Source organism: Juglans regia, chromosome 3, assembly GCF_001411555.2.
Source record: "Juglans regia cultivar Chandler chromosome 3, Walnut 2.0, whole genome shotgun sequence".
Classification (NCBI taxonomy): Eukaryota; Viridiplantae; Streptophyta; class Magnoliopsida; order Fagales; family Juglandaceae; genus Juglans; species Juglans regia.
The window spans coordinates 4406964-4417857 of NC_049903.1; the positions used below are offsets into that span (position 1 = coordinate 4406964).

General features: G+C 34.0%; 1 protein-coding gene across 1 annotated transcript; it reads left to right on the forward strand.

Annotated features, from left to right (window-relative positions):
- Positions 1–2153: 2153 nt before the first annotated feature.
- LOC109013349 (microtubule-associated protein 70-2-like) lies at positions 2154–9722 on the forward strand. Its single transcript, XM_018995400.2, has 11 exons — positions 2154–2447; positions 4643–4728; positions 5270–5335; positions 5442–5612; positions 5772–5942; positions 6040–6195; positions 6307–6453; positions 7028–7099; positions 7174–7710; positions 7804–7991; positions 9270–9722. Exons 1-11 carry the CDS (start codon positions 2234–2236, stop codon positions 9286–9288), a joined length of 1827 nt encoding a protein of 608 aa, XP_018850945.1. The 5' UTR covers positions 2154–2233; the 3' UTR covers positions 9289–9722.
- The last annotated feature ends 1172 nt before the right edge of the window (positions 9723–10894 follow it).

The window sequence follows — 10894 nt, forward strand, 5'->3', positions numbered from 1 at the left end:
TATAATAATAAGATCAGATAAAATGAGACGAAATCAGATGATTTTTATATCTAAGCGGGCCCTTAACTTTTTAAGACCACCGGAAAATGGCAGCTCAATTATTGGGTTTTAACTTTTGTGTTGGGGTTGCTCGAAATCAAGCCTCATATTAAGGTAGATGCTTGATTGCCAACTTTTGTGTTGGAATTTCCTTCGATTACCAATTTTTTATGACCAATAATAGAGGGAAATACATGATTGATGCTTGATTAACCCAACAAAAGCGCTGAGGTAACTCCAATTTGATTTATAGTGTCTGTTTAAATATCGGTAGGAAATGTTTATTATTTAATAAACATGCACGTAAATCGCTTTCAAAGTTTAATTTAGTGTAGCCTTATCTCAATTGGCTTTTCAATAAAAACTTTAATTTAGTGTTTTTTAAAAAAATAGACTTTTATTTATTTTTTTAACTACTTCAAATATATATATTTTTTTTTATAAATTTATCAAACATACAATTTTTTTTATTGAATAGAGTTTTTAGACTGTTAAAAGCTTTGTTTAAGCCACCAAACTTAAACCTAAACAGGCACTTAGCATTCCACCTTGTCAAGATTAATTATTGCATTAGAGTTTTTAGATTTTGTTGAACTTTGGATGAATTAAAGAGGAGCTTGGGGCCAAATTCTCTTGAGTTTATATTCGAATTATACGGTCTTTAATATTAAAAAATAATATAAAAAATGAATTATTAATATTTTTTAAATATTTAATATTGTCAAAACCTCAAGTAACAATAAATATTGCAAATTTTACTTCACGATCAATCGCTTTTTATTATAATATATAGGTAAAAAATATAACTAGATGAGCTTAAGATCCCGTTTGAATACATAAATAGTTTTATCTAATCTCATCACTATAATTTTTTCAAATTATCATATAAAATATAACAATCAATTTAATTTTTTTAAATTCTAAAATAATAATAATATTAAAAAATAATATTTTATTAAACTTTAATTTAAAATCATATCATGTTATCTTACTATCTAAACGGAACCTTAACATTAGATCTAGTCCCATCCCAACTTCAACTAACTTCAATTAACTTCCCTCCTCGAGTACGCTTCAAGCTTGAATGCTAATTAATGTTGTTTATCGTATCTCATGTTTAGGGGTGTAACTGGTCCGGTCTGGTCCGGTTTTGAATAAAATCTAGGACCGAATCGGTATGTACTGGTTTTGTATTTTTCAAAACCGATTACGCACCGGTTATCTTCCTAAACCGGTACTTTCGGTTTTACTAGTTTTCGGTCCGGTTTGGTTCGGTTTTTCGATTTTTTTAAAATGTAAGTTTCACAATTTATCATTAAAAATTTGTTTATAAAAAAAAATTTTTGATTTAAAAAAAAAACTGTTTTATACTTTTATTAATATATTAAACTATATAATTGTATTAATATTAGACAATTGGTATAGTTATAAGTTATATATTAGTATTAGTTAGAAACTTTTAGTGATTTAGTATTAACATTTTAAGTTATAATTTATAAATTATAATAAGAAATTATTTCATATATGAATATATATTATATATAAAATTTCACATAAAAATTTATAATTATACATTATATATAAAACTTATATATATTAATATTTAATATATAAAAAATATTTTGTATAAAACTTATATATAAAAATTTTATTTTTTATTTTTTTTAATCAACTGGTCCGGTCCGGTCCAAAAAATTCCAGAACCGGAACCGAACCGAAACCGGCCTGATTTTACATTTTAAAAACTGATTTCGGATCGGACCAATTTTTCGGTTTGAATTTACACCCCTACTCATATTACACAAAGTTGACTCGAGAGTCTAAACTCTAGTCGCAATGTTTTTTTTTTTTTTTAATTTTCTACGCAAACTTATGGATCATATTTATTATAATATACGATAATCCATGAGAAGCCCGTTCTTCACTCCAAAGCATCCCATAAAATCAAAAATTGAATGCGGGTGTACTCTATAAACCTACACAGTCGATGCATACTAGCAGACTCACCTCTCTCTCTCTCTCTCTCTAATCAACCTCTCACTGTCTCTGTCCTTGGCATTTAAACCCCTCTTAAGATAATGCAACTATATATATCTCCTCACTCTCTCTCTTCAGAAAATAAAGATAATACTTGTGCTGAGTTAAACGCTCTCACACTCAGACCTCTCTCTCTGGTTTTTGCTGCGGATCTCTGATGTCGAGCAATCACATTGGTTGCAACGGGGAAGCAGTGGCAGCGCCGGTGCTGACCTCGACCTCTTCGTTCAAGGCTCGAACAAAGAAGCCCAACGCCACCGCCTCCGGTGTCTTGTCGCGAGCTGGCTCCGACGTCGATGACATCATCACCTTCTTTCATGGCTCCGATCCCGTCCGCGTCGAGCTCAACCGTCTCGAGAACGAACTTCGAGGTTCCCGCCCTCTCTCTCTCTCTCGCGTTGTTTGTCCGGCTCAGAATTTTCTCTGTTATTTTTTCCTGGTAAAATTTGTTTGCATGCGCATTAGGCTAGCTGAAGACAAAGGTTGCAATCTCCTCGAGCTCAATGAAACTAGAATGGTTTGGAAGCATTTAATGGAGTTAGGAAGCCTTGCATTTTTCGTTTTGGTTACAGAATTTATTTCTAATTGTTTGATCAGGTGGCTATATTTTTCCTTCTTTGGCAACAGATAAAAAACTTTTCCCGGAAAACTTTATCCGGAGGAAGAAAAAAAAAGGAGAGAGATTGAGTCTAAATTCGACCAACCTTAAAAATAAAACTTCCATTAATGAAAGAACGGGGAAGATTCTTTCTCCTTCCTCTCTGATTAATATCTTGTCCAATGATAGAGTAAATTATTATAATTTTTTTTTTTTTTGTAATTTTGTGTATTTTGCATATCTGCTTTCATTATAAATTAGCATTGGTAAAACAAAACAAAAAAGCGCCTTTGTATATCGAGTGATGGTTGAGGTGGCCTGGTAAGTAAATTATCAGGCATTGCATTGTTGGAAAATGTCAACCCTCTCCTCTCGGTTCTCTCGTTTTTCTTTTCCTTGGTCGATCAGAGGTTGATTGGGGCATCAATTTTATGGAATTATGGTAAAGAGATATCATTGACAAAAGATTACTGGGAATGCAATCTGCATGACTCAGATTAATCAAGTTTCATAAAAAAAAGGTTCTCCAAGGACTTTTTTCTAAAACAATTATGCTTTCAAAACAAATGGAACATTGATGCGACGAACATGTAGCTAAGGCTTAGAGATATGATGGCAGAAAAATAAATTCTTTCTGAGTTACTTTTGATGGTATCATACTCTTCAAATGAAAACTGATCCACAAACTGTAACCACTAGTCTAATTGAAAATGTCGTTTGAAACCAACCTTGTTTCTACTTACTAAAGAGGACTCATGCCACGACTTTAGAGGTACTAGCAACATCTGCATGATATTCTAAAAGGACTAATCATTATTAAGGCATCCATAATTGACTATAGTCCAGCTTGATTTAGTATGTGCCGGATTTTTTTTCATGACCTCAGAACGTGTTAGTCTACATATGGTAGCTTAAAAATATTTTTCATCACAAAAGCTCCTTGAAAGCACTTTTGGGGTACCACACTTTCCCTTTCAAATCCTTAGGGGATGTTTGGGGAATGAGATGAGATGATAATTTTGTGAATGGTAGTAAGATGGTTTGTGAATAGTAGTGAGATAGTTTGAGTTAAGTATTTATTGGGTTTTGAGAAAAGGAGAGAAAAAGTTGAATAAAAAATATTATAAAGTTAAAATATTGTTAGAATACAATTTTTGTTTTGAGATTTGAAAATTTTAAATGTTTATTATTTTTTTTATGAAGATTTGAGAAAGTTGTAATGATTAGTTTGAAAGTGTTTGTGTTTGAATGATATTTGGAAAGGAATTGAGATGAGATGGAAATTGTTTCCAAACATCCAGTATCCTTGTCAGGAAAACCAATAACGTGTCATACTGTCCTTGAGCCACCTGCTATTATCAGGTTGGGTCTGATACCATTTCTCTTGAACAAGGATCACAAATCAGATGTTCACTATACCCTAAAGGACAAGTCACAACTTAAATCTCCCACTAAATAACCCATTTCAACCTTGCTGATGATTTGGAATGTAAAAGCATTAAACAAGCATGTGCTGAGTCCCATTGAATGGAAATCTTTTTTTTTTGGCACATCAGCTGCATAACCAGGTAGAATTATGAAAATATGTTTTTTGGCCAAAATTTGCTCCTCCCAGCATTCATTTTAACTTTTTTCATGTCTCTATATGTTGTTTGTGATTGCTTAGGCAGCCACTAAGTTCTTTTGCTACATGGAAAAATCATGTTAATGTGCAAACATAAATTTGTGTGTTCCCAGCACTGCCTAAATAAAGTTTTGTTGGTCATTCAAGCATTATTTGAAGAAATTGCAGTTGATTTAAACCATGGAGCGCCACTTTCCATTTCTTTGCCTTTACTTTTTGTCTTTTTTTGGAATTCTTTGTTTGGTGCTTGATTGAGATAAGAATGCTACTGGTATTCATGCTTCTAGGTCTTTATAAAATCAAATGTAAAATTGGATGCATGGTTCGTTTGAATAAATTTACAGATAAAGATCGGGAATTGGGAGACGCACTTGCAGAAGTCAAGTCCTTGAAGAACTCGGAGCGCCTCAAAGAGAAGGGAGTCGAAGAGGTGCTATTATATTAATATGGATTTCAAAGTTTATATATCACGGATATCAACCTAAATCAATTTTGCATACAACAACACGGCAGATGGAGCTATTTTCTCTGAGATGCATATTGTTGCCAACTTCCAATGCTCCAAATATGCATTAGTGGGTAATGATATATATTAGATAAGTGAGCAAAGGACATCAAAGTGATTTTGTCAGCCTTCTTTAATCACATAGCTTAGTAATATCATAAATATATATAAAAAAATGAAGAGCTGGTGCATAAATCTCAAACTTATCCAATAAGCATATGGTAAAAGACACTGTTATCAGTCATTGTTTGAAGTACCATCAATACATTTGATATATCCACAATGAATACCATATGGAGAGAATTAGGAAAAACAGTTGAAACAGTTGAGTCTTGTAGACAAAGTTATACCAAAACCCTGAAAAATTAAACCTTCACCAGACTCCTCCAAAATATGACAGTTGAACAGTAATGCACATGTAACCATTCATATCTATAAGATTCTCAGTATTATCTTTGAATTTCAGCTTACGGATGAGCTGAAAAAAGTGGATGAGAAGCTGAAAGCAACCGAAGCTCTTTTGGAGAGCAAGGTACTGCTTATGTCTCTTGTAGTCGCTTAATTAAAGTTTTATATTTTACAACCAAAAGAAAAAGTTATTTTTGTCCTCATTACAATGAGTATATCTTTATTCGTAGAACCTTGAGATCAAGAAGATAAATGATGAGAAAAAATCTGCATTGGCTGCACAATTTGCTGCTGAAGCCACACTTCGAAGAGTGCATGCTGCACAGAAGGATGACGAAATGCCTCCCATTGAGGCCATTATAACTCCACTAGAGGCAGAGCTTAAGCTGGCCAGGCTGGAGGTCTAATTTATTTTAACCTCGTAATTTTGTGACTTCATTTGGTTGTTTGTGGTCTTCATGTTTTACTTAGAACCACCAAGTTTCATGCATTTGCATATATCAGCATCTTAGAGAGAGTAATTAGGAATTTTCTGCCTCTGCATGATGCTTTGTCTTTAGGTAGCAAAGTTGCAAGATGACAATAGAGCGCTTGACCGGCTTACCAAATCCAAAGAGGCTGCTCTTCTCGAGGCTGAGAGAACTGTTCAGATTGCTATGGCTAAAGCATCTTTGGTTGATGATCTGCAAAACAAAAACCAGGAGCTAATGAAGCAGATTGAAATATGCCAGGTTTTTCTCTCATTCAATAACAGTCTATTTCAGAATATCCATGTAAATCAAGGCATACACTTACAGCTTGATTTGACATGTCTTGCTCACATATCAGGAGGAGAACAAAATCCTCGACAAAATGCATCGGCAGAAGGTTGCAGAGGTTGAAAAGCTAACCCAAACTGTTCGCGAGCTTGAGGAGGCTGTTTTGGCTGGTGGTGCTGCTGCTAATGCTGTGCGTGATTATCAACGAAAAGTGCAAGAGATGAATGTAATGACTGTTACTCTTGGAATTTTTAGTTCTTCCAAAAGACAGCTGGTAGTTGTTTTGAGTGTGTTAGAAGTGCTCCAAATTGAGTCTAACCTTCAGGCTTGCACTTAGGAGGAGAGAAAAACTTTGGAACGGGAGGTAGCTCGTGCAAAGGTTACTGCAAATCGTGTTGCCACTGTGGTTGCTAATGAATGGAAAGATGCCAATGACAAAGTGATGCCAGTTAAGCAATGGCTTGACGAAAGAAGATTTTTCCAGGCAAGTAATATGTGTTCAATGCCAGCTTACCATGTTCCTCGAATTAACTCTTTCAATTACCTAAATGCTGTGCAAATATCATTATTGTAAGATACTTCCAATAATCGTTAGAGCGTCCTACTCCTATAACTCACAAAGCTATTTTTTCCTTAGCTTTGAATATTCTTGAGACTATTTTCTGCTTTTAGCTTGTACTTTTATTGTATTGATTGCTTGAATAATCCTGGGAAAGGAGCCTTTTGAACTGACATCCAAACTTTTATTCTTATTATGATGTGCTTAATCCTCTCATAAAAAAAGGCGTGCTTAGTTATATAACGGTAGGTGACTTGGGATTCTTTCATGACACGTGGAGTAAACAGAGAGAGAGAGAACAGCTATTCTTATCTAGTTTGTATAAATAACCAGGATGTTGAAACAGTTCATTGGGATAAGACTCTGGGTAACGAATAGATAGACTACGTGAAATGCTAGTTGCAGATGTCACTTGTGTGATATAAAACTTTTGCATTTCAAGTCACGGACTAAATATAAGGTAGTTTGAGCACTGAATATGTTTTGCTTATTTCTGCAGGGAGAAATGCAACAGCTCCGAGATAAATTGGCAGTAGCTGAGCGGACTGCAAAAGCAGAAGCGCAACTTAAAGTGAGTAAGCTAACCTGTTCAATTACTTGCTGTAAAGCATTTCTCAACTTTTGATCTATTACTTGATTTCTTAGGAAAAATACCAAGTGCGATTTAAAGTTTTAGAGGAAAGGCTTAAAGCACCCAATGGTAATTCCCGCATTGCTTCCGAAGGAAGAAGCACAAGCAATGGGTCTTCAAGGCGTCAGTCTCTAGGTGGAGCCGAGAATTTCTCTAGATCATCCTCCAATGGGTTTTTATCAAAGAGAACACCAAATTCACAATATGGAACTCTCAGATCTAGTAATGCGAGCACATTATTAAAGCATGTTAAGATCTCATCTAGATCATTTGATGGTGGTAGTAGATCCCTGGATAGAGATAAGTTGATGCCAGTTGCAAGTGTGAATGATAATATGCCCACCAATACCAGCGATGAGACCCTAATTAGTGAAACGAACGGTACATATAAGGAGAGTGCAAATGGGACTCCAATTGAGAAAACGGACCCAGAACAGGAAGATTACGTTTCTGGAATGCTGTATGATATGTTACAGAAAGAGGTCATATCTCTGAGAAAAGCTTGCCATGAGAAAGATCAGACACTCAAGGACAAGGATGATGCAATTGAGGTTAGATGGTCTACCAGTTCATTTTATTTTGCGGCCTCTCAGACCCCTCATACTCTTGATGTATTCTGTTGTTTGTAATCTAAAATTAAGCAGATGTTGGCAAAAAAGGTTGATACATTGAACAAAGCAATGGAAATTGAGGCCAAAAAGATGCGAAGAGAAGTAGCTGCCATGGGAAAGGAAGTTTCTGCTATGCGTGTCAGCAAGGAGCATGATATGAGGGCTCGGCGCGTAATTGCTCCCAGAGGAGCTGTAAATAGTTCTCATTTAACTTCTGCAAGGTAAAGTTCTTACATGTGGAAAATTAAATCTGTTAGTATAGTTCCCTATTCCGTGTGAATGTGTGACAGACGCTCAGGAGCATATCCTTCTGTTTGGTAAGCCTCTTCAAATTCTACAAATATAGGTCAGGACTTGAATACAAATGCTGGTAGTATTAGTAGTATGAAATGTGTGACCCTGTCATTTTGAATCTTTGATGCTCCATAACTGCTGGTGCTTTAATAAAATGAGTAATTCTACATACAACTGTGAAATGTGTAAATGCTACGTAATCGCTTTGAAAGAGTGAGGTCTACTATTAAAAAATTAATTTTTTTCATGTGGGTCTCATGTTTTATTCACTTTTTTTAAAACGATTACGCGGCGGTTGCACAATTCACGGTTGCAAATATATTTTCTCTTTGTTTATTTCTACTCAAAATGGGTGATTATTGAACATAAGTTTTTTACTTCCGTAGATCATTTGGTTCATAAAAAGTTTGGGTTTACGGCAATGCGGCATGAGACTTCTCTATGTAGGTGCCATGTGCTTGTCCGGCTTGTCTGATACCAACACTTCTCTGACCTGTGTCCTGCACTTTTTAGCTTTATTCTCAATAGAAAAGAGTTAAAGAAAATGATATTCCCTTACACTAGGCCAAAATTTTCTAATGATAGTCTACGGACACGCGATTATATGTTTCTGTGAAGAGATCCATGGAGATAATGATATTATATCAAATTTGGATGTAGTTTTTGTTAGAACTATGGGAACTGATAGTATGATAGAGGAGCTTTTTAGGGGAGCTTTGTGAAGCACCAAGCAGACCATAACACATCAAAAGCGGTAGCACAATACTTGATAGGAGAAATGAGGTATCAAACATATCGTCAGGATTTTCTCACATGGTTGGGTATGCTACTCTCACTTTTATCAGAGAAGACAAAAATCGTAAAGAACGAGCATCATCCATAACAATGTTTCCGTCATCACAAATTGAGGAACTCTCGTCGTATTACCGACTTCCTGAGATAAAGATTCTTTAATGCATCTTGGGGAACAGGAAATGTGTCTTTTGGACATTTAAAGCTATGTAATATGATGCTTTCATAATGTTATTACATTGAAACCGTGTTGCACGTCCATGGCTGGTACTTTAGAGGTTTGTGATTTGGCACAGCGTTTGTCGAGGAGATTCTGTATCTCACAAATTGTTAAGAGCAATTACGACATAGGGAACTTCCAACATAAGATTACAACCATTTCTTTAACAAGTATACTTTGCTTCATATTTCAGGAATGCTGGAAACTCATAGGCAACTGAATCGAGTCCGTGACGAGAAATTGACCAGAAAAGGACTCCTTTTAGTTCCTGAGCCCTTCAGTCTTATTATATATATATATATATATATATATATATATATTGTATGGGTTTGTCTTGATTTTTTGTCCTCCTACCAGTCCCATATATTTAAACTGTATCAGCCGGGTGGCCAAGATGTAAAGAACTGACAGTAGGTTTTCCAGGAATTCATCCTGTCCTGTATATGTGCTCTACTAATGTTATTCTGAAGCAATATTCTCAAAGGGTGCCGTGAAATTCCGTAAAGGGGTTTGTCTGATCCACTTTTTACTCCCTCGGGGCATTGATCTTATTATACTTTGAAACTTTGTGTACGCCAAATTGTATATTGGAATGGAACTGTTTCGTTTGTAAGATACACTTTCGTTTCAAGAAAATTTCATAAAAGGGAAATGATCTGTAGTCTCTGTCTGTACAGAACTTATATGACAAAAACTTACTTTTTAATGGTGGGGGCTTCACTATTTTTCAAATGGATTATTGCTATTATACTTTCCTAGTTATATCGTTCACTTTATCCCATTTACGTGGCATGATCATATGGTGTTATGCTAATGCGGTTTATTAAAAAGAATTAAAAACAAAATGGAGTCTGAAAATATAAAAAGAGGAAGATTGAAACTTTAGGTTTCCTTTATCCCTTTAATGTTTATGTTTTTAATTTATAATTTACGTGCAACTACATAGTGGTGCTATATCAATGAGGTAAAGTGAGTGGTATAACTGAAGCAATATAGTAGCATTTCTCTAAAAATATACTTTCCAATTTGCTCATTTTGATACTAAAAAGAAAAAGAAAGAAGACAATTTTAACTGTCAATTTTTAAAATAGAGGAAAACTCACATTTTATGTTTCAACTTTCAAATTGGAAATTTAAGTGATAATTTCTATAGTTTGGAGGTTATATTAGAGAATTCTTTTGGGGAGATTCACATTACTAATTATAATTTGGAGGGGGGATTTGGATATCCTGTAGTGTAAATAAAACACACTAATATCTTTAAGAAAAATTATACTCATCATCTTTACAGCACATCACATATAATTTTTTTTTTTTACTAAATGTGTAATATATGGATAATAAATAGAAGAATTTAATTATTTTAAGAATAATAAAAAAAGTGTAATATGTGATATGTGAAGATGATGAGTAACAAAATTTTATTTTTAATTACTAAGGATTTAGAGAGAAGTAATTAAGGTTGCGTAGTGAGAACACTCTACTGCTATTTATTATTTTATTATTATTTTTTACTACTATTCAATATTTTTTTATTATTATTTAAAGAATATCTAACATCACCTTCCTTATTTTTTATTACTACACTCTGTACAACATTTAAAAAAGAAAAATTCTAAACATAAGCCTCACATCTTGCACACCACCTAAAAAACATATGAATTTACTTTTTTACCTTTATATTTTATATTGAATTGAAATATGAAATATGAGGATAAAAAAGTAAAATTACATATTTTAAAATGGTGTGTAGGGGTGTGAGATTTTTGTGTAGCACAATTTCTTAAAAAATATGTGATTTTATTTCTTTATTTTTAT